The sequence below is a fragment of the Polyodon spathula genome, chromosome 1 (assembly GCF_017654505.1).
Source record: "Polyodon spathula isolate WHYD16114869_AA chromosome 1, ASM1765450v1, whole genome shotgun sequence".
Classification (NCBI taxonomy): Eukaryota; Metazoa; Chordata; class Actinopteri; order Acipenseriformes; family Polyodontidae; genus Polyodon; species Polyodon spathula.
The window spans coordinates 20,657,752-20,682,339 of record NC_054534.1 but is presented as its reverse complement, the minus strand read 5'-3'; the positions used below and the strand labels follow the sequence as shown (position 1 = coordinate 20,682,339).

Here is a 24,588-nt window from a genome sequence, read left to right as displayed (position 1 = left end):
TGTGTCTTGCATTGGGTACATATTGCTACTCTGGATCCATACCTTTTTATTGTGAATGGACTATAGATAGGATATTTTGTCCTTTCAATTCGGAAATTTATTTAAGCAATTGCTGACAGTTTGAGCACTTACTTAATCCATTTACATTCTGGCCGAGTTATTTTCCTTTGCATTTCTCTTCCATTCATTGTCTGTGACTTTTTTTTTTTTTTTTTTTTTTTTTTTTTTAAACAATTTTTCAAAACTTAAAAGATCACACTATGTAGGGAGGCATAGAATGCGTTCTGGATACTGTGACTATCAGACCCAATGTTTGCAACCTGTATTTTTCTTTTGAAAGCTGAGATCAGATAATCATGAATTATCTGTATATATGAAACACACCTACAACCACCACAAATCCAGAACAAAGAATACACAAAAAAAAATATTAATTTAAAAGCAATTTTATTACAGTATTTTGTGAGCTCCTGAAAAATAAATGTTGGAAGGAGCAAGCCTAGATATAATCTAGTATATGTCCATGACGACAAATGTGCTAGTCAAATGTTTCATTCTTCAGACCCAACACACAAACAGTGTTCTTGTTGGAGCATTATATATCAGATATACGTACTATGAAACCTCAAACAACATATGCATGTCAACAACAGCACACACACACAACAAACAAATAAGAGAAAAGTTTATATCTTCATTAAATTGCAATATAAAACTTAAAACAGTAATGGCTCACATTACAAGGTACGACATACAAAGAATGATAACTCACCAAATTCTAAATAATGTAGGATTTCTGTACAACTCTGTATCTGAAAGGTTGAGCAAAGTAATACATATGTACAGAAACAAAATGCTGGTGCTCAAAGAGATTTCTATTTAAAACACTGAAAACTTGCGTTAGTTGCACTTTGCATGTCATTTTGGATTACTCTGCCCAGTTCTAGTGAATTTACACATAAAAATTAGTCGTCGTCGTCAAACTTGATCCTTTTTCCCTGGAATGCTGTGATTTGGGCCTGCTGTTCTTTCCGTCTTCTGCTTGCCTCCCATGACGGATGTAGAGATTGTTGCACGTGTGGAACTTTACTTGTGAACTGCTGACTGGCAGCAGCACGAGGCAGTTGCTTCTTAAACTGAGGTCTGCTTAACATAGCTGCAGAAACAAAAGTTCAGTTGATGCAATGAATGAATAGCCATTTCTCAAATGGAGGTAACACTAGACTAGAAAGTTAAGTAAACATACTTTTAGTTTTATTGATTATGAAGTTATGGATGAGTCACCACAAAACAAACAATAACATGTCTCCAGTTACAATATTATAGAGATACAAATGGATTCCAGAAAGCTGTATTTTAGGAACACACACAAAAATAAATAAACAATGGCACCCAGTATTTTGTCTATGCATGTAACTAGAAGGTGTGATAATAGTTTTGTGTGTTATGTGTTTAAAGGTTGTCCAAGTGTTGAATCTTTAGAAATTTTGCTTAACCGTTTAAGAAATATAGATGTAAAGTTTCTGGCTTTTCAAACAATTTGTTGCAGGGGACATTTTGTAGTTTGTTGTTTTTTTTTTTTTTTTAATGGCAACAAATGTATTTATAGGTTTCCAAAATTTTGCCCTATATTTCATGGGCTCCAGTGTTTACATAGTTGTTTATTAGAAAAAAAGTCTATTCTCTATTTTCATATGTGAAATTGAACTCAAAAATCAACAATAGCTCTTAAATATTAGATTAGAAAATGATCTTCAATTGTTACAACACTTTTTTATATAGTTGACTACACCATGCAAATCTGTTACTGCACTGTAATCTTAAAAACTATTAATGCACTCTGTGCATTAAATAATATACTGCAAGGGTTATACAGAAGTTTACGTGCTATATAATTAAGTGTTTTAAGTAATATTACAAACACCTGACCCCTCCTCCTATAACCTGCCATGAAATAGGCAAAAAAACTAAAAACACTATTTTTTCCTCCTTTTTTTAATGATTGCCTTTTAAATTACATAGAATATGTCAATTGTCATTATCCGGGATCCTAGTTTTCCCACAATAAACAAAGAAATACAAATCTGTGTATTTCTGCAATTGAAATAAAAAGGCCAAAAACTGAGTTCCCCTTAACATTATAAAAGATTCCCACACTCACAAATAATTCTGTGTAGTAGTAGTAGTAGTAATCATAGTAGTAGTAGCAGTAGCAATAATAATATTGGTTAATCTCCGAGGTAGTCTTTGTCAACCAGCTGGCTAGTGTTAAAATACAGCTGGATTCATTGACCCAATCTTTAGGGATGAATTTTACTTTTTTCAGCATCTGTAAACAGCTTGTTAAGTATCCAGCGTTATTAAAGAAAGACTACTGAAGCAAACTGCAGGCACGTTCCAACATGCGCCTTGTTCAACCTGACCTCTGTGCACCGGAAGCAGTTTTACTGGACTAGTATGTTAACATAAATTGATGATTAAATATGGTAATTGTACTGACTTGGTTATCAAACTAACAAAAAAAGCCTTGCATGTTTTTTGACCCACTCCAAGTTGGTCAAAAGATATAAAAAATATCCCACAGCATTGAAAATCTGTGTTTTTTTGCATTATTCCCACAGCAAACTGATTCCTAAGACCCACTGTGATTATATTGATTTTTTGTTCTATTTTATTGAAAGTCTCAGAAAAAAATACGCTTTTACTGTGGTTTAAGTGGTCTTGGAACAAAATGTGTAAGATTAACATACCTGACCCCTTGTTCACTTGAGGCATTCCTTGAGACTTCCTGGAAAACAAAATGGATATCTAACTGAAATAATATATTTACACGCCAAGGTACAGCACAATGTTAGTCCAAAACTTAATTTTTTTCATCTGTAATCAGCTGAAACATTTTACTCGCTTAGCTTCTTATAAAGGTTAGCTTTTCCACTCTTTCGGTAGTTACAGGACACCATTGACCAAATATTTAGCAAACAGTAAAACCTTACAAATAGTAATTTTAGGCAATAAAAAAAGAACAATCCCATGGTTAACATAATGCATTTATTCTCAGTCTTCTCTAATTTTCTAATTATTAATTACAAGTTTGGTAAATACAGTCAGTGCCGCTTTATCAGGACGCCTCGGGAGAAGCATACATATCCTGAATAAGCATCTGTCCCAATTAAACAAGAGGCATTTGAGACAACATTAGTCAATTTTTTTTGTTTCTAAACGAAAAAGAATTAAATCACATCACATTGTGATTAAATGTTAAATGAATAATTAAAAAAAAAAAACAAGTTAATTGTTTTTTATTCCTAAACAAAAATTAAAAAAAAAAAAAAAAAAATCAGCTGTTTTTTATTTCTACATGAAATGAAAGAATGAAATCTATCACATGGTAATGCTGACACGCCGAACTTTCTTTGCAACTGCTGCCTGAGAAACCACAGGAGACTCCAGCTCCTTCAAGAGTTCAACATAGTTTACGCAAGTCACAGTGTAATCACACACTCACTGCACTGTGCTACGCGAACCTGTCTTGCTCTGAAAAGCAATCTCCGTTTACCATTTGAAAAAAGTGACGTCCCAATTAAACAACATAAATAGCACTGGGAAGAACAGTTTCCCAGAGTTGTATCCTATTTAAGTAAAAATCCAGATTATCAGTATATAGATTAGGTGGCTCGGCTGTACTGTAAATTGTAACAAGATTAAAACTGACTGAACCTGAAACAGATTTGTCACCAGTCACCATTTTAAGAATGACCATGTATTATGTTAAAATGAAGACGCAGGGCTCAAATGTAGCTGCACAAGACTAAACCTGGACAGTGCTCAAGTACACAAAAAATAATCAAACATTCCTGAACATTCACAAACTTGTTACCATCACTGCGTTTCAGTGAATAAATATGGTAATAAAGTCTATCCTTTAAAAGAAATGCAAGATGCAGTCATCTTGAATTGAGAATCGCAGGTGGCCATTTACTGCAACCAGACAGTAATTCTTGGCAACTTATGTTTGGTATACAGTAAAACAAACATTACAAGTCTTAAGACTTAAGTCCTTCGATTTCTGCGTTTAAGTATAGCTTTTTCATCATCCACACCGCCACTCTCCAGAATACGCAGCCTTCACACAAAAAACAAAATCTTACCTCTTTTGTTCCAGTGGTTTTGATACTTTGGATCCTGATAAAGAATTGCAAAATACAGACTGTAATTTATTTTGGTTTGACATATGCCTGCTTTCCTCAGTATCTTTTTCAGATTTCCTGAATTCTGTTTTCACTTTTTCTTGTTTTAGGCTTGGGTCACTTTTCTTTTTCTTTGTTTGTTTAACTTTACCAATGAAGAAATTGTCATCATCCCCACCACTGTCTTCAGACATGGATGACTGCTTGAAAAAACGTTCTTCTGTACTGTCGTCAAAATATTCTTTATCTTCTTCATCTGATTCTTCCAATTCACTTTCTTCACCCTCCGACTCATGTTTATGTTGTATTATTGAAACATTGGCTTCATTTTGAGGTTTAGGTTGTGTTCTGTTTTTCTTGTTTGGGGATTTCCTCTGAGAAATGGCTGATGCAGTGGCATTTGAAATGTCCCCTACAGAGGTTTTTATGTTTGCATTTTCCTGCATTATGACAGTCGCAGGCATTGTATCAGTCTTATCTGTATCTTTATTACTTTCTAGATTACGGATATGCTCTGTTTTAGTTATCGGGTTAATGCTTTCTGCAGTATTTCCAGATAGCATTAGTTCTAAGTCCCCTGAGTGATCATTTTCTTGAACTGAGTGTGCATTTTGTATAGGGTCTTCTAGCTGTGGAACCTCTTGAGTGTCTTTGCCTTCTGGCTGTGTTTCTCTCTCTTCTTTAAATGCCTTTATTGCCGCTAAAAAGAAAAAAAAAAAAGAACAAACAAGTATTAAATGTTAATACATTTTACCGATTCGTAGCCGATTTTTGTCTATTCAATATTTTCCCGGTGCTATTTTCTAGGAAATACACAATATTTTGATTAAAATACTGTTTTATTTTGACTCTGACATTGTAATAAGCAGCCCTACACTGTATCCTAGCACACAGCAGACGATTAGGCATCAGAGGATCAAATAACGTTCAAAACGTGGTTCTCTGTCACTTCAAACACATCATCACCTGACTATGTTGGCCACTCAAAGTTTGATTATTGTGGCAATTGCTGGGCATGGTAACTACTAGGTTGACCAAAACTTAAATTGAAATACACAAAAATATAATATTTTTAGTGGATGAGAATGGGAAAAAAGTGTAAATCAGTCTGGGTCAATTGCAACAGAATATTCTACAACTGTGCTTTGATTAAATAAAAAAAAAGTAGATTATATGTATGCACTATTTACCATTGTTATGAATTTACTATTCATCAATATTACAAAATCAGTGGTTGACTGTATGTAATCAGACACACCCACACCCATATATATATATATATATATATATATATATATATATATATATATATATATATATATATATATATATATATATATATAGACACACACACACTAAATGTTCACTTTTTGTTGCCTTATAGCCTGGAATTAAAATAGCTTTTTCCCCCATTTATCTACACATCCTACCCCACAACTTCCAAGTGAAAAAAATATTCTGAAATTTGTAGAAAATTAATTAAAAATAAAAACTAAAATAGCTTGGTTGGATAAGCGTCCACCCTCCTTGTAATAGCAATCGTAAATTAGCTCAGGTGTAACCAATCGCCTTCAAAATCACACACCAAGTTAAGTGGCCTCCACCTGTGTTAAACTGTAGTGATTCACTAAATTTCAGGATAAATTCCTGTAGGTTCCCTCTGCTGGGTAGTGAATTTCAAGCCTCAACCAAAGGCCTTGAATATCCTTTGGAGCACAGTCAAGACGATTATTAAGAAGTGGAAGGTGTATGGCACCACCAAGACCCTGCCTAGATCAGGCCGTCCCTCCAAACTGGATGACCGAGCAAGAAGGAGACTGACCAGAGAGACTACAGAGAGGCCAATGGAAACTTTGCAAGAGCTATAGGCTTTTATGGCCAAGACTGGTCAAAGTGTGCATGTGACAACAATATCCTAAGCACTCCACAGATCTGGCCTGTATGGTAGGGTGGAAAGAAGGAAGCCATTACTCAAGAAAGCCCACCTTGAATCCCATTTGAAATATGCAAAAAAAACACTCAGGAGATTCTGTAGCCATGTGGCAAAAAGTTTTGTGGTCTGACTAAACTAAAATGGAACTATTTGGCATAAATGCTAAGCGAAGACCCAACACAGCGCATCACCCAAAGAACACCATCCCTACTGTGAAGCATGGTGGTGGCAGCATGTTATGGGGATGTTTCTCATCGGCAGGGACTGGGGCACTTGCCAGGATAGAAGGGAAAATGAATGGAGCAAAGTACAGAGAGGTCCTTGAGGAAAACCTGCTGCCCTCTGCAAGAAAGCTGAAACTGGGAAGGAAGTTCACCTTTCAGCAGGACAATGACCCAAAGCACACAGCCAAAGCTACACTGGAGTGGCTAAGGAACAAAAAGGTAAATGTCCTTGAGTGGCCCAGTCACAGCCCTGACCCAAATCCAATCGAAAATTTGTGGCATGACTTGAAGATTGCTGTCCTCCAACGCTCCCCAAGGAACTTGACAGAGCTTGAACAGTTTTGTAAAGAACAAAGGTCAAAAATTGCCACATCTAGGTGTGCAAAGTTGGTAATGACCTATCCCAACAGACTCACAGCTGTAATTGCTGCCAAAGGTGCTTCCACCAAGTATTAACTCAGGGTGGTGGAGACTTATCCAATTACGATCTTTCAGTTTTGTATTTTTAATATATAATTTTTTCTCAATAAAAACTTTTTTTCCCCTTAACAGTGTGGAATATGGTCTGTAGATAAAGTGGGGGGGGGGAATCCATGAAATGCATGAAACTCTGAGGCAAGGGGGGTGTTGGCTTTCTATAGGCATTGTGTGTGTGTGTGTGTATGGCTATATATATATATATATATATAATATATATATATATATATATATATATATATATATATATATAGCCATGTGACACAGGAATGGCTGATAAACAATGACATCATTAGTAGCGCAGAAATCCAGTACGCACCAACTGCGGTTGTAATACACACACACACACAGTTAGTGAGCATTAACTAACCAAACTGAATTAATAACCACACGACACTTGCTCTGAAAAGGATTAACTAGTGTGGTTGTCGCTGCCCTTTGTAACCAAACTGTGTGTGTATACAAACCGTGAACTCACACTGCATTTAGCCTGTGTTTGTACTTAGCCTTAGTACGCTTACTCGTCCTACATTTGTACCACATTTTAACATGAAGACAGCAACATTATTCTCTGAAATGATGTCTAAAAACTAGTGAAGTGAAAACTGAAGCCTTTTGAACCTCAGTGTGAACCCCTTCGCTTGCCGAGCCTCAGAAATATCCTTAGAAAATTGACAATTGCACTATGTAATGATATTGTTGATAGACTAAATTAAACAATTATTCATTTTCTTAGGTAAACAGCGAATGTATATGGTAGTTTAAATAAATTACTAGAGCATTGTGGCACCCTTTTTGTCTAATTTATTATGGTTGAGGAACAAAGTGTTCTGAAGAGATTGGTTTCGTTTCTCATTAAAATATTGTACATACTTTAATAAAGTGCTGCACAATACGACACTGTATTTAAATAATAAAAAAGCATGCACGTCTGATGTATTCAATTTAACATGAAATATCAGTGTAATGTGTATTAAATATAAACAACACATTTAGAACTTAACATTCAGTGTCAGCAGCAATAAGCTACCAGCAAGTTAAAATGTAAGTAAGTATGATCCGTGTGCGGAATGTGCATTAAAAAACTGTAGTAGGCTACAATTATATTATGAATATAGGTGTACACTTACTTAAAATGTGTTTGCCTGAATCATGCCTAATGTAATATAAACGCTTTTACCATTAATATATTAATTTGCTTTTTTCATACCTTTTCATATTTCTGATTTTTTTGCAAGTTCAATACTTTCAATAGCAAAGTTAACTGGAATCCATTTATGCTGCTTTTACATGTACTTTAATAAAAAGAGAGCGCAGAATGACTGTTCAGAATGAGTTTGTCAGAGAGCTGTGCTTTGCTGGACGGCCACTCTTTATTGCAGACTGCAGAGAGGTACTGGTGACTTTGTGCGACGGTACTGTCCATCAACTAAAACACTGCCTAACACTACCAATCTTAAATCATATATATTATACAGAAAATGGTGATGCATTGGTAAATTTATGGAATGCACTGATGGAAATGTCCAGGGTGATTTTTGACGCATCTCCTGATGGGTTGCACCTCCCAGTTCTGTCAATTTTCTTTTATTTTTAAGATTTCAAGGCGAATAAACATGGCTTGTTTTGTGCTGATGTCATCTTCATACCTTCTGTAGATATTATTTCCGTCAGCACAGCGTTTGCCCAATCGTTCACACAGTACCAACTAACATGGGAAAATGTGGCCTAGACTTGCACAAATGCTGCTTCATCATATATGCCAGGGACATAATCAGACTTAATCAGAAACCAGAACTGCTACTCATCATATTCCGATTTTAACCGATGTTTCAATTAAAAATTAATTTAAAATAAACTCTTAAAAAATCCCAATTTTTTTTTTTTTTTTTTTTTTAAAGATAAAAAACGAAAATGCGGAACACTAAGTACATGTAACCAAATACTACTATTCACATAGCAAGGTAACTGTTTAGCATATGCTTTCCTGCTTCAATATCAAATCTACTTATTAGCAACTGTGGATCCTCATGCAGCATGCACTTATGATGTTAGATGTGTTTGTGATTTGAATACTGGCATGCATCTGATCAACTGTAGCACTCAAAAGTTATACAGAGATTAGTCAGTGCCTGGTTATTTACAACAATAAAAAATAAATGACTGCAAATGCCATAAACTAAAGTAGATCCGTAAAATCATAAGCAATGTCTTACTGAAAACGACACGTGTGTGTGTGTGTGTGTGTGTGTGTATATATACATATATATATATATACACACACACACACACACACATTTTAAAACAGATATGAGTCTTTTAATCCTTTTATTTGTGTTCATACTTCACTGTATAAACAACCATGCTATCTGAGGCACGGAACATTCCATGAACAAAATATTGAAATGAAGAAAGGATTCTGAGATAGTAAATTAAAAACAAAAATATGGTAATTAGATAATAAAATTATTCAACAAAACAATGCACCACATAAAATATAACATATGCCTAAATTGGGGATTAACATACTACAGTATCTACTGTATTTAAAATATCTATTTGCTTTTAAAGACAAAAATCTTACCTTCGATGGCTATTATTTTTTTGCTGATTTGTGGATGGGATGCTATTCTTGCAGTTGCCCGTTCTGATGATGTAGAGTTGGGCTGAGAAAAAAAAAACAGAGAAGTTCTACCTATGATCCAGATTTTTAATGAAGAATTTACTCCAAGGAACATATTTCACTCAGACTGAATAGTTTGTAAACAGGAAGTAAAATGGAAATGTAAAAAGATCTGCATCATTAATGTATCCAGATGGTTAAAACAATGTGGCAGTGAAGATATACATTTTTACTGAACACCACCTGTAACGGAACTTTTGAGATGATAATACGTTTTTTAAAAACTCTGCCTGACTGGTCTGTATAATTAACACTATAGGGTTTGCACAATGTTAAATATCTCGCTGGCAAACTGGCCCTTTAACTCTTTTAATTCAGACCTTGTGAGAGACAGCCCTGCTTGCGATATACCGTTGGAAAGAGGAGTCAGAGCTTTAAAAAACAAGGACCTGTGTATTTCCAGTAGATGACCATGTTAGGAGATAGACGTGAATGCGAGTGTTTTGCAATGTTACTGCTGCACTGTAAGACAGATCTACCTCGGTGTACTAAAACATTTTCATGTAATATCTTTACAAAGTAAGAGAAATGACATCGAAGGCACATGGACCTATTTTCCAATTTAAAAAAAAAAAAAAAAAATTACATTTGTTTTTCGTGTTTGTGGATCAGACGCACAAGATAATGGCTGTTAAGGTTATGTTGCCATGGTCGCCATCGTGCCGGCCATTCAAGCCAAAGTGAACAGCCCCACCTTGTGCCACATGATCAGGGTCACCGGGACTAATAATCTGAATGCATTCTACTTTTGCACATTTTCAATTAATCAAGTTCTCTTTGGTAGCTTTCGGTCACTTTTGTATATATGGTCAAATTCCTTTATTTATTATTCAATTTGTTCTTAAAAAAAAAAAAAAAAGTTCTGTTTTTTGTCAGCGTGGGTTTCAACTATTTATCGTTATTGAAGAGTGTTATCCGGAACAATGGAGTAAAAGGAAAGAGAATTTTCTTTGTCAAATTCTGCCCAGATTTCTAAAAGGGCCCCCCGTTGCTTTCATTTCCAGATTGTTCCCATTGTTTTGACCCATTTTCTGAACAAATTTTTGCAGAACACCAGACAAGATGTTATCAGCCAACTGCAAAAAAAAATAACCAGGAAACTTCAGTTCCTCCTCATCTATCTAATAAGGTCAACAAGTAGCAAGCAAACTGAAGACATGGTCTCAGTTCAGTTTGTTGCCCACACACTCCAAACTAACCAAACCATACTGAGTTCTGAACAAACCTCCCGAACAAATTCAATGTGAACATAGCCTTAGTTTTGCGTTGGCTTTGCCATGGAATTAATAAGAGTAAACAGGATAAGATGATGTTTGAGCGATCAGACAAAACACACTTTTTACTGCATTACTATTTTAGCCCCATATTCACTTAAGGTACAGTAGATTATCTAAATATATTTTTTTGTTGTTTTAAAGAAAATAAAACTAACCTATTGTAGAATGTATTAGGAATATCAGTATCAATAAACAGGTTTCTTGAGAATTTTCAATTGCAAATTACAAATTCCTTTTTTTCCTACTTTCACCTGAAGAAGAGACCTTTGAGGTCTTGAAAGCTTGTGAATAATTATTATTTAGTTATTCCAATAAAACGTATCACATCTCCTTCTTCTCTTTGTCTATCATCTCTGGACTAATATGGCTACCATTTCATCTATCAACCATTACAAATTATAAATGCTAATTTTACACCAAGATGACTGTAGTGTTCTAAAGCCTACTGATAAAAGCAAAAGAATGTAACAGATAGGTGCAAGAACTCCCATTCACTTAACCCCATACTGTGCATTATGCAATGGTTTCTGTTCTCCTTATGGTCCAAATAATAATGTGTATGTGTTTATTTCTTTCACAGGACCACCATCTGATTTTGCTGGGCCAGTAATATGCAGTATACAAAAGCCAACATAATGACCTAACGATGAACATACAGTACACTATGTTGGACATGAGCATTAACAATGCAGGGTTGCAAAACACTGAACTTACTGGAAGTTTGATTCTGTTACAGTATATTTCATACAATCCTGAATGCTTCATCATTCACTTAATTTATAAAAAAAAAAAAAATGAATTCACAGATGGTTTAGAATGTAGTTTGTGGCGTTGCAATTGTTGTTTCAATAAAACCAGAGACTTCATATTAAAAACTGGTCTTTCACATTGCAAAGAGGCTACATGCTATAGGAACCTCAAACTGACTGATTCTACATTTGTGCAAGTTTTTTCTTTACAGATTCTAACTGAATTTGTCAGCTATAGTACAAACTGGCAGAATTGTCCAGTTAAATGAGCCTTAAATTATGAACAGCCAGTTTCCAAGCTCCAGGGTACCCACGTTGGAATTCAATTAAAAAAATGAAATGCTATCATAGACATGCCTAAACTTTTAGACAAACTGCCCAATAAAAAAGAAACAAAGTTTTAAAGGGAAACTTTAAATAAAGAAAAATCCATGTTATATACAGTGCCTATATAAAGTCTACACCCCCTTTAACTTTTTTTCACATTTTGTTGTGTCAGTGCCTCAGAGTTGCATGCATTTAAATGAGGATTCTATTCCACTTATCTACACTCAAGTTTTTATTGAGATTTTATCGGTTTTTATGGATTATATAAAATACAAAACTGAAAGATCATAATTGGATAAGTTTCCACCACCCTGAGTTAATACTTGGTGGAAGCAGCTTTGGCAGCAATTATAGCTGTGAGTCTGTTGGCATAGGTCTCTACCAATTTTGCACACCCAGATTTGACAATATTTGACCATTCTTCTTTACAAAACTGTTCAAGCTCTGTCAAGTTCCTTCGGGAGTGTTGATGGACAGCAATCTTCAAATCATGCCACAAATTTTCGACTCTATTTAGGTCGAGGCTCTGACTGGGCCACTCAAGGACATTTAACTTTTTGTTCCTTAGCCACTCCAGTGTAGCTTTGGCTGTGTGCTTTGGGTCGTTGTCATGCTGAAAGGTGAACTTCCGTCCCAGTTTCAGCTTTTTTGCAGCAGGTTTTCCTCAATAACCTCTCTGTACTTTGCTCCATTCATTCTCCCTTCTATCCTGACAAGTGCCCCAGTCCCTGTCGATGAGAAACATCCCCATAACATGATGCTGCCACCACCATGCTTCACAGTAGGGATGGTGTTCTTTGGGTGATGTGCTGTGTTAGGTTTGCACTCAAAATAATGCTTTGCATTTAGGCCAAAAAGTTCCATTTTAGTTTCGTCAGACCACAAAACCACATGCCTTTTTTTTGCATACTTCAAAACGGGATTCAAGGTTAGCTTTCTTGAGTAATGGCTTCCTTCTTGCCACCCTAACATACCGGCCAGATTTGTGGAGTGCTTGGGATATTGTTGACACATGCACACTTTGACCAGTCTTGGCCATAAAAAAGCCTGTAGCTCTTGCAAAGTTGCCACTGGCCTCTTAATAGCTTCTCTGATCAGTCTCCTTCTTGCTCGGTCATCCAGTTTGGAGGGATGGCCTGATCTAGGCAGGGTCTTGGTGGTGGCATACACCTTCCACTTCTTAATAATCGTCTTGACTGTGCTCCAAGGGATATTCAAGGCCTTTGATATTTGTTTATACCCATCCCCTGATCTGTGCCTTTCAACAATTTTGTCCCGGAGTTCTTTTGAACGTGCCTGGTGCTCATGGTTGAGTCTTTGCTTTGAAATGCACCATCCAGCAGAGGGAACCTACAGGAACTGCTGAATTTATCCTGAAATCATGTAAATCACTACAATTTAACACAGGTGGAGGCCAATTAACTTGGTGTGTGATTTTGAAGGCGATTGGTTACACCTGAGCTAATTTAGGATTGCTATTACAAGGGGGATGGACACTTATCCAACCAAGCTATTTCAGTTTTTATTTTTAATTAACTTTCTACAAATTTCTAGAATATTTTTTTTCACTTGGAAGTTATGGGGTAGAATGTGTAGACAAATAAACAGCAAAAAAAAAAAACAAACAAAAAAAAAAACTATTTGAATTAATTTTAATTCCAGGCTATACGGCAACAAAAGGTGAAAATTTTGAAAGGGGGGTATAGTCTTTCTATAGGCACTGTGCATTCAAGTAGATCCACAACCCTCAAACAACAGCTAGTTAAAATCTGGTCTTGAAATGCTTCAAAACAATAAACTCCTTTTTTAAAAAAAAACCATCAACAAGTACATGTTATTATAAAGTAAGTTCCTGGTTGTTTACAATTACACAACACAATTACACAACACAGTCACCGTTCCAGTCACATTTTACTACTGCTACTAAAAATATTAACACTACTGCTACTACTGATATAAATATTATGAACTTACGCTTGTCAAGTGACTCCAGAGATTGGTTATGCATCCATGATAGGAGTCGATTGCACAGTTTGCATTCAACTTTTTTGGTTGTCTGGGAATTTAACAAAAAAATCCCAAACAGCAGAGGGGTTGAGACATTTCTTTCATTATAGCTTATGCTATACAACGCTTTGCTGTCGAGATGGTGAATGAATCAATCAATAATCAAAGTCTGATTATTGTGGGAATTATGCCTAACACTGACAATCTTAAAATCACAAATATTTGACAGAAAATGGTGATGCTTTAGTTCGTAAACTTATGGAACGCATTGATGGAAATATCCAGTATGATTTCTCCCGATGGCTTGCATCGCACAGTTCTGTCAATACTCTCTTCTTTTTATGATTTCAAGGCAAATAAACCTGGATCGCTTTGTGCTGATGTTATGGTCATACCTTCTATATGATACTATTTCCGTCAGTGCAGTGATTGCCCAAACATTCACAAAAGTACAAGCTAACTTGGGAAAACACGGCTTTGACTTGCACAGATTCTGCTTCATCATACATGACAGGGACATAAAACCTAATCAGAAACCAGAACTACTAAACACCATACTTCATATGTAAAGTGTGTATACTCAGGTTTTTACCAATGTTTCAATTTAAAACTATTTTTGACCGATTTTATCCCTATTTTATTATACTGTAGCGAAATAGGTTAACACAGGCAGGCGCATCACACAGGGCGAGGCGTGAACCCTGGACCTCTTGCACTGAAGTATAGAGCCGATACCGCTGTACAAAAGAGCCGGCTCCTTTACAAGGAGCGTATAACAGGCTTATGTCTCTGTTTGTGATTACGTCACCTACCAGCCCCGCTGCTGCCTACCCCTATGCATGCTACACTATGTAAAAAAAACTTGATTTTTTTTTTTTTTTTTTAAAGACAAAAAAAGAAAATGAGGAACACTACTATGAGTTACAGTATGCTTTACTTTGCTCTTACTTGAATTGATTTTATTGTAGTTTCATATCTGCTCTTATCTGTATGATATTTTGTATTGTGATATTTTATAATGTGATAACCTGTAATGTGATATTTTATAACGCGATACTTTGTACTGTGATAACTTGTAACAATTGTAAGTCGCCCTGGATAAGGGCGTCTCCTAAGAAATAAATAATAATAATTTGATTCACATGTGTCATGACAAGTAATAAATATTTATTTATTTGTTTATTGATTCATATTATGTCTGGTGGTCAACTCCATCACAAAGAACACTTTGGCTAACAGAACATTTTGCTTGCATCCCAAGGGGTGTTCTCTTACACAGTGACCACTGTAATACCTTAAATTTAGATCAGAAGCTTCCAGACAGCCATTTATGGGTTTCTTTGTAACCAATAGAAAACCAGCTTCTTCCACAGCTAGCCAATCAGAAGTGATAGGGGTAGGATGTAAACACTTCCGCAATTAAGTTGCAAAATTGCTATTTAAACATTATTCAACATTTAATTAGTACCGCAAGCAAAAAAAAAAAAAAAACTACCAACATATCCAACATCATGTTTGAACACGTTACAGATTTATGGTTAGTTATGCCAAGAAAAATTTAAATGCACATTTGCACTTCAGCAAGTCAGTGTTCATCTGCTGTTTTTAATACAGAACCTAATTTAAAACATTCCTGTTAGCACTTACACAACAGCACAATGGGGGGGGGGAGAGGGCACGGCCACAGCACATTAAGTAAACATGAATACCTACCGCTGTAATATAGGCAATAATCTGATAAAACTAAACAGCCAGTTACTCATTTAATTAACGCATACACTAAAGAATTGTTTTCTGCAGTATGGTTTCAGTTTCCAGACAGAAAAAGTCAAACTGTTCAGTCACTGCCAAAGAAAACAAGACTGTTTCATTGGAATCATGCTATTCATACGATTCTAAACATCTGGACTGCTGTTTATGTACCAAATGCACAAAGACACCACTAATTTCACTGTGTACACGTATAAGAAACATGTAAATACTTGCTGTATATAAAATCTCAGGATTTTTTTTTTTCTTTAACATTTTGCTGCCAAGGTTATCACAACAGAATATGCCTGGCCTAAGTGTATAAAACAGGGGAGGGTCGTCTGTGGGTTCACAAGTGCTTTTAACTGGTGTTAAAAAAACAAAACAACAAAAAAACACAGGAATTTAAAGGGCAAGAGCAGTCAAAAGGTCTGACTGACTTTGACCAGAAGCAAACAGATAACACGCAAAAGTGAAAAGGTTCATGCCGATTGATAATCTGACCAGTGGCTAGCTTTCACTCCCACATATTTGTCAAAGAGGCCTCATCCTCCAGCTGTAATCATAACATCGGCTGCAGTTACCTTGGTGATAAAAAGGGTTTTGTTATTTAAGCCATATAATTTACAACACTTTTTTTAATCAGAAAAAAACTAAATGTTCCCTTCCTTTAGTTTTCAACATATCCCATGTTAAGTTTAAGTACAAAAAGTTGTTGAAACAAATACAAAAGATAGACATTCCAGTGCATCTGGTACATCACCCACCACACAGAAATCAACCAATATGTATAACATTCCATAAAGAATTAAGAACAGCGCTCTCTCAGAATAGAAGCAGGATTTTTTTCAAAACACAATGTTATTATTTCCAAACTCTGACTGCTCCCAGCCATTCAATATGAAGACAGGATATTTGAGACCATCAATACCTTACATTACTTAAACAAACAAACGCCTCCTTTCTAAGAAATTAATTTAGGTTTCCTCTTTCACAACTTTTTACCACTCAGTGTGGCCTCCTTTGGAAGTCTGGCTGGCACAATATCATTGTACTTCTGGTGGACTTGCAGCTGGCATTCATACTTTACTGGTAAGTCTGAGATTTTTTTAATCAAGGTCATTGAAACTGCAGCTTTTAAGGAGTCCTAAGGTTGTAAAAATAGATTTTCTTACTACACTTGCAATATCACTGTTACCCCTTTTCTTCTGTTGAAAATCGTTTAGTTCTTGCTTGTATTTTACATTTCCATTTGGAGTATGCAGCCATTTCACAGAGACTAAAGATAAAAAAGGGCTGCTGCTTCCTAGTAATTAGACACTTCATGTGTTGTAGTGCAGACTCAAAGCAATCAGACCATGTGACCTACAATGTGGATGCAGCACTTTATCTATAGTGTACTATTTGAAGTATTTGCAAGCAAACAAGACCCACAATATATAGTTATAACACTAACACTAATGCTACTAAACCATTTTGTTAACTGAAGACTAAACATCTAAATATTAATTAAACTAGAAACATGAGTTTTTGTGAATAAAAACAAAGTGTCTTTGGTAACAATGTTCATTTCTATTGGACTCTACCTACAACAAAATTTTGACAATCACAGAATACAGGTTTTAAAGACCCTGTCTGAGAGAGAGTGGCCTGTAGCAATAACATGGACTGAGTTTAAAACAATGTGGTACTAAAACAGTTAATTCTCACTAACCACCACCTGTACAATTCAGTATAACCATACACCAATTGTAAAGACCCTATGTAAAAGTATTAGGTCTTTATCATTGATAAGGCTAGAGATAAACGCAATGAAGCTATCAAAGGGCTAATTACAATAACAGATGAGAGGTCAGTATCACCAACACATTAAGCATGCAAAGTTTATAAGACCCTAAAAATATAAAGGCACTACCTCATAGTTTCTGAGATATGAGGCTTTGACATTGTGGCAGGGGAAGATTTGCAAAAAGTCACTTGACCCCAATATGGCAGGTTTGTAAACTCATACAAGCTCCACTTGAGGGTATGTTTAATTACACTTTGCAAACAAACATGCATATAGTGTACACACTGGTGCAGAACCTTTTTTTCGCCGTCTGAGCTAGTCTATAATATCCATTGAACAGCCTATCTGATTTCTAAACTCCTGTTGCTCCAGGTAATATAAGGAGCATGACTTTCTGTAGTGGCCCGTTTTTAAAACAAAGTACTGTGCACAAAACGATAAAATATTAACCATATAGACACGATCAAAACACACTTTGTTTCTTTGACTTGCTGGGCCACCATAATTTGCAGTACAGCTTGTTCATGCATATCATTGCATTGGGGAGGAATTGAATTTCACTGCCTGCTTGTTTGTTTGTTTTCTCGTGTGATGTCACTGAGACGGGTATTTCAGTTTTTAAAGGGCGCAGACATTTTTAGCAACAGAGAAACAAAACATGACACAAGAACCTGTTACAGCTAAAACAAAAATGGGAAAACAATGTAAATCTGAGGTATCTGACTTAGTTATATTAGAACATTTATTCTGTCTCGTGTTTTAATATATGTGTTTTTACAACATTTATAAATATCAAGAGTGGATACAAGACACTACTTCATTAACTACATTTGTTTTATTTTCCTTATTACTAACAATAATGGAATGAATTAAATGTTTTATTTATAAATATTTATTTTGAGGAAAAAAAAAAAATCGCGAGTAGTGTCCCTTATTGCTTATAAGAGACCCTGACAATAAACATGCATTGTGTCTTTGCAATCACTCAGAAACAATGTCTTGTAATTTTCCCAAATATCAATATTTTTCAACAAAACTTTCAGGAAATATTGTAAAGTCCTTCGGTTCATAAAATAATATAATATAATAGAATTATACATGTATCTCTAAGCAGAATACATAATGAAAACATACATACATATATATATTGTGTTGAAAAAATAAAAAAAAGATTAGCATGCATTATTATTACAAAAATAAATAATAATAATAATAATAATAATAATAATAATAATAATAATAATAATAATAATAATAATAATAATAATAATAATAATAAAGCATTCACATAAATGCACACCTTTCTTATCCATGCTCATTCTACAGCTTGTGATCACTGTTCAGGTAGGGAAAAAAAAATAAAAAATGAAATACTTTTCACTCAGCATAAAAGTTGCACACTGCACTCAATATTCCTAACTCAGCTGGAATTACTAAATTAAAAAACAAACAAAAAAAAGATACAATAAAACCACAGTTTTATTACTTTTCATTTTCAACAATATACAATATGTACTACAGTGTTGCCAGGGATATAGGAATATCCGTATTTCCATATTACACATTTTTGGAGAGGTTAGCTATACATAGCAACAGAAGTTAATGTGAAACAAAGAGAGGCTATATTTGTTGCTTGACTTGTGAACTGTACTGTAGTGTGAATGATCGATTTCAGCTCCATGTTATCACATGGGTTTATTCAGCAAGGTTTAGTATGTCAAGACAATGTGCCAAAATGGCATTTTCTTAACACTACTTCTGGAAATAATGTACAGTTAATGTCTGTTCTGACGTAATCATATTTAAACAAAATGGTATAAGTGGCTGTGTGCCACCAATCCCATTTAATTTACACATCACAGCACACCAGAAGTGGTATGCAACATCCTGTACACTGTCTCGCCAACCAGTTTTTTTTCTTCAAATTGCTCCCCACCCACCTCGTCTTCATACTCTGTGTTTTTTATATGTACATCGAGTGAAGTTGGCAACTTGTGAACGCAATAAAATTGCGTGGGAAATTGATAGTAATTTGCTACACAAGGTAACGGATTCGGGGACCAACACTGGTATTTACATTTACTGGATCCAAGGACAACCCAAGCCCCAGCGCATTATTTGTCAGGAGGCTTTGTCAAACAAAACTCTCTATCCTTCAACATTGAGATGCCATTTACCTACAGAACATTTAGGATGTGACAAAAACAGGAACTTTGCCACCAGCAATTTTAAGCCCAGCAATCTCATTGTTATGTACGTTATATAAATACTTTACTATCTACATGTACTTATACACATACAAATTTGTTTCGAAATGCTGTTGTGAAAAAATGCAAACACCAAGGGGGTCCCCTACACTGAAAAAGGTTGCGAACCACTGGCAGAGAGTTTATAAAAATATTTTAAGATTATCAAAAACATGAGCACATGTCTAGGCAGTTGTTTAAATCTTAATGGAGCAGTAAACATAACTTTTAACATAGACAGTATTTATTTAGATAGGCATGTTTAGTAAATAAACTTAATTCTGATCATAGATAATGAAAACAACTTTTACTAAATCAACACCATATGTTCATGCTACTGTATACATGTAGTGAATAAAAACAAAACAAAAATCCAACAGTTTTGTTTATACTTACATTTTTGCACACTTTTTCAAAGACGGTATTCCTTTGCAAAGCAGCTTTGGTAACTTGATCTGGTTTTAGACTCTGCAAGATAATGAAAAATAAAATGTTCAAGTTCTAAGAACTAAAAAATAATAAAGATGTCTCAACTACAAGAGAGATTAACATATTACACTTAAACCAGATTTAAGTCATAAAACAGACCATTTTAAAAAAATGTTAATGTGTATGCAGTAGAATTGTTGACAATGTATTTATTTTCTGTATTCGAAGTGAACAAAGAATTGAATCGGCAACAACAGTAAGTGAGGGATTTATATTCACTGTACCATGTATGTTCATATAGCACTATAATGGTCCCAACTCCCTGTGAGTACCAATTCTAGGGTCTTACCTGAGGCTTGCCTAAAATAATAAATGTACTGTCATGCCTTAAACCTTTATTACAGGTTTAATAAATTGAGATTAAGATTGCCTAAAAATTCTCTGAAATAGTACATTGCCACAATCCGTAGTGGCCTATATTTTCTGTTTAAGCACAATTTTCCTTTAACAATGGGCCACTCATGGAAATACATTAAATAAAACATGCCCTATAAAAGATCAAACTGTATTTCCATACAGATTCTTGTGCACACTGCTGTGCTACAGTGTTATTTAAAATGGAAAAAAAAAATAAACAGAGAACTGCTAAAGTAGTACCACGTGTGTCTAATTGCCTCAAACCTTCTCCCAACATTTCAGACTTTCCAAGACATTAACATTGGATAACTACTATAGTGCCTACAATTCCACACCATAAATTCCTAAAAATGGGATGTTTATATTACGGAAAGTAATTAAACAAAACTGGCTGTTATTAAACAAAATGTTATCGCTTCAACCAAAATGCACCATACTTAAGTAGACGTTAGTGGTTGTGTATTACTATAAAACTTTTCTAAACTGATTATAGTATTTTCTGCTGTTTAAGTATTTAGAAAATAAATCTTTAACTTAAAAGGTGAGTCCACACCAACAAAGAAGATACACACATTGTAATAAAACCAGAAACAATGCTTGACTTTAAAACATATTTTCAGGCTATTTTCCTGTTTCTTTGCATCCATGCATTGACAGGAAAGCCGCCCTCAGCACTCTAATGCTAAAGCCAGGGCTCTGCGGATCTATGGCATTCAGTCTGTAGAATCTGGTAAAAGTAGGGGGGAAGCCCACTCTGCTGCACTGCATATAGTGCAGAGAAAGTTTGTGAACCCTAATGACAATTATGGAAATTCCATGTTTTACCATGATAGCCTTCTTAATCAAAACCAGCTTTTTCTTAAATATCCAATAGGGTTTACATTAACCAATTCCATGTCTTTTGAAACCAAATGATATAAGAATTAGACAGACAATCAATGAATAATTAAGATTCAGGGTATGTGAAAAGTTAAGTGAACCCCTGGTTTTATCAGCTCATTTAAGTGGATAATTAGAATCAGGTATTTAAATAATTAAGTAGATCTTCAGGGGTGCCCTGAATAAAAGCTGCCCTGACTTTTTGTGTGGTGTCAATCACCCTGTTTGCTAAGCCCAGCCGGCTCAAATATAGATGTTCAGGGTCCAGACCCAGAGCCATAGGCTCGATGGTTTGGGGTGCCAAAGTGCCCTGTGCCTGGCTGAGCAGCTCACGGCCAAAGTTGGCCGCTCAGAAGCTGCATCAGGAGAGGAGAACCATACTCTCCTGGACTAGAATTGGGCTACAAGTAGCACCCTGGCCCGGTCCTGCCTGGCCTTCTCCCAACATTTCGGGAGCAGCGCAAGCAGTAGAAATGCATAGAGTAGAGGTACCGGTTCTCCTTTTATGGAGAACCACAGCGGACAGACTAACAAGGAGCAAAAAGGCCTGGGACAGTGCCGACTAACGAGGAGCAAAAAGGCCTACCTCTGCTTTCCCAAATCGAGTCTCCACTCTGCACTGCTGGGGACCCCCCTCGAGAGGTCCGCAGCCCAATTGATCACTGCAGGCAGATGAACTTTCCAGAGTGAGAGGAAGTTCTCTTGTGCCCACAGCAGAAGCTTGTGGGCTACATGGTGGAGACTGGGTGACCTCAAACCACCCTGATGGTTGATGTAGGACACCACAACTGTGTTGTCCGTACGGACAAGCACGTGTCTTCCCCCAAACCTGCTTTAAAAATTTGCAAGGACAGGTACACTACCAGCAACCCTTCCACGGGTGCTGCCACACACCCTGTATGCCTCAGCCATTCCACGCTCCGCCTCAACCCAATTTGGACGCGTCTTTGGTGATGACCTCTCTCCTGGTAATGCTTCCCACGGCTACGTCTAGGCGTAGATAAGCCGGCTGTCTCCACCAAGAGAGTGCCTGTAGACAGTGTCGAGTCACTGTCAACAGGAGGTTGCGAATCAACATGGGCTGACAAGCCATGAGGTTGAACCAAGCCTGCAGAGGGCGCACATTTAGAAGACCCAGTGGAAGGGTATTGGAGGCTGCTGCCATCAAGCCCAGAAACCTGTGAAAAACCACTACTGTAGGTGTCCTGCTGAGCTGAAACAGCTCTAGGCAGGTTACTCTTCTCACTCTGTCTGACAGGTTAGTGGCTTAGGGTGCCACTGTGCTGCAGGCACCAGTTCTTTGGTGGAATAACTATATTTACACAATAACTGTACATAAAGCATTCCGTATTGGAAGCCACGCGATCATTATCATTAATGGATCACAGTCATCACTGACATAAGCCCAACAGGATGTTGTTTTCTTTCCAATTTAGTTCCTGAGAAGAACAATCGCTGCAGTTATTATTATTATTATTATTAAGGTGTACCGGCCACTCACTGTGTGTTATTGTTTTCTGTAAAACTTTGATACCCTGTCAGTTAAGAAAAGGCTTAATCCAAAGTCTGTTTTAACGTTGTCTATTACGCCGGCCAGATAAATACATACATACATACATACATACATACATACACACATACATATATATATATATATATATATATATATATATATATATATATATATATAATATATATATATATATATATATATATATATATATATATATATATATAGACACACACACACACACACACACACACAAAAAAAAAACTGAAAACACCTGGGTAAATGAGGGACACCAAATATATTGAAGAGAAGACCTCAGTGACTTTGAAAGAGGGGTGATTATTGGGGAGCGTTTGGCAGGAGCTTCGGTGACCAAGACAGCTGAACTTGCTGATGTGTCACGAGCAACGGTGTCTAAGGTGATGTCGGTATGGAACTCTGAGGGAAAGACGTCATCATCAACAGTGGGCGGAAGCGCATACTACAGGATTGTGATATCCGTGCATTAATCCGAAGTGCAAGGCAAAAAACAGGAGAGCAACTGCACATTAATTGACTGCAAATTTCAACCTGAAGCGCGAGTAGCCAGTTTCATCAAAAACGGTCCGCCGAGAACTCCACAGTGTGGGATACCATAGTCAGGTTGAAGAGCACAATGACAATGCCCCCATCAACAGAGCATGAGTGGTCGCCCAATGGTTTGAAGAGCATGACACCAATGTTATCCATATTTCATGGCCTTCTCAGTCACCAGATCTGAAACTAATCAAGCATTTATGGGACATTCTGGAACAATGCCGGAGACAGCGCTTTCCACCTACATCAACCAGGCATGAGTTGATTGACTTTGGCGCATACAGGCCGTACATGGTGGCCCAACGCCCTATTATGTGACTTTACACTGGTGTTTCCATTTATTTGTCCACTACCTGTACACACACACACACGTATATGTATGACATTTTTTCACATTTTGTTGTGTCGGTGCCTCAGATTTTCATGCATTTAAATTAGCATTTTTTTCCCACTTACTACACACCATACTCCACACTGTTAAGGGGAAAAAAGTTTTTATTGAGAAAAAAAATTATATATTAAATACAAAACTGAAAGATCATAATTGGGTAAGTTTTGGTGGAAGCACCTTTGGCAGCAATTACAGCTATGGGTCTGTTGGGATAGGTCTCTAGCAACTTTGCACACCTAGATTTAACAATATTTGACCATTCTTCTTTACAAAACTGTTCAAGCTCTGTCAAGTTCCTTGAGTTGGAGGACAGCAATCTTCAAGTCATGCCACAAATTTTGGATTGGATTTAGGTCAGGGCTCTGACTGGGCCACTCAAGGACATCCCCAATCTCCTTCTTGGTCAGTCATCCAGTTTGGAGGGACGGCCTGATCTAAGCAGGATCTTGGTGGTCCCAATCGCCCTCACCAGGGTCCTTGTGAAGGCGATTGGTTACACCTGAGCTAATTTAGGACTGCTATTACAAAGAGGGGGTGGACACTTATCCAACCAAGCTATTTCAGCTTTTTATTTTTAAATTAATTTTCTACAAATTTCTATAATTTTTTTCACTTGGAAGTTGTGGGGTAGGATGTGTAAATAAATGTAAAAAAAAAAAAAACTTTTAATGCATTTTAATTACAGGCTATAAGGCAACAAAAGGTGAAAATGTTGAAAAGGGTGTAGACTTTCTATAG

At 36.2% G+C, this 24,588-nt stretch overlaps 1 protein-coding gene across 1 annotated transcript in view; it reads right to left on the bottom strand.

Annotated features, from left to right (window-relative positions):
* Nucleotides 1-264: 264 nt before the first annotated feature.
* Nucleotides 265-24,588, bottom strand: part of LOC121315393 (serum response factor-binding protein 1-like) — a 50,808-nt gene continuing 26,484 nt past the window's right edge. Inside the window, exons 4-8 of the mRNA XM_041249450.1 lie at nt 20,045-20,116; nt 9,406-9,487; nt 4,149-4,887; nt 2,751-2,788; nt 265-1,156 (exon numbers count right to left, since the gene is read on the bottom strand). Of these exons, the coding sequence (XP_041105384.1) occupies nt 966-1,156; nt 2,751-2,788; nt 4,149-4,887; nt 9,406-9,487; nt 20,045-20,116 (1,122 nt within the window). The 3' untranslated portion in view covers nt 265-965. The remainder of the gene's footprint in view (nt 1,157-2,750; nt 2,789-4,148; nt 4,888-9,405; nt 9,488-20,044; nt 20,117-24,588) is intronic.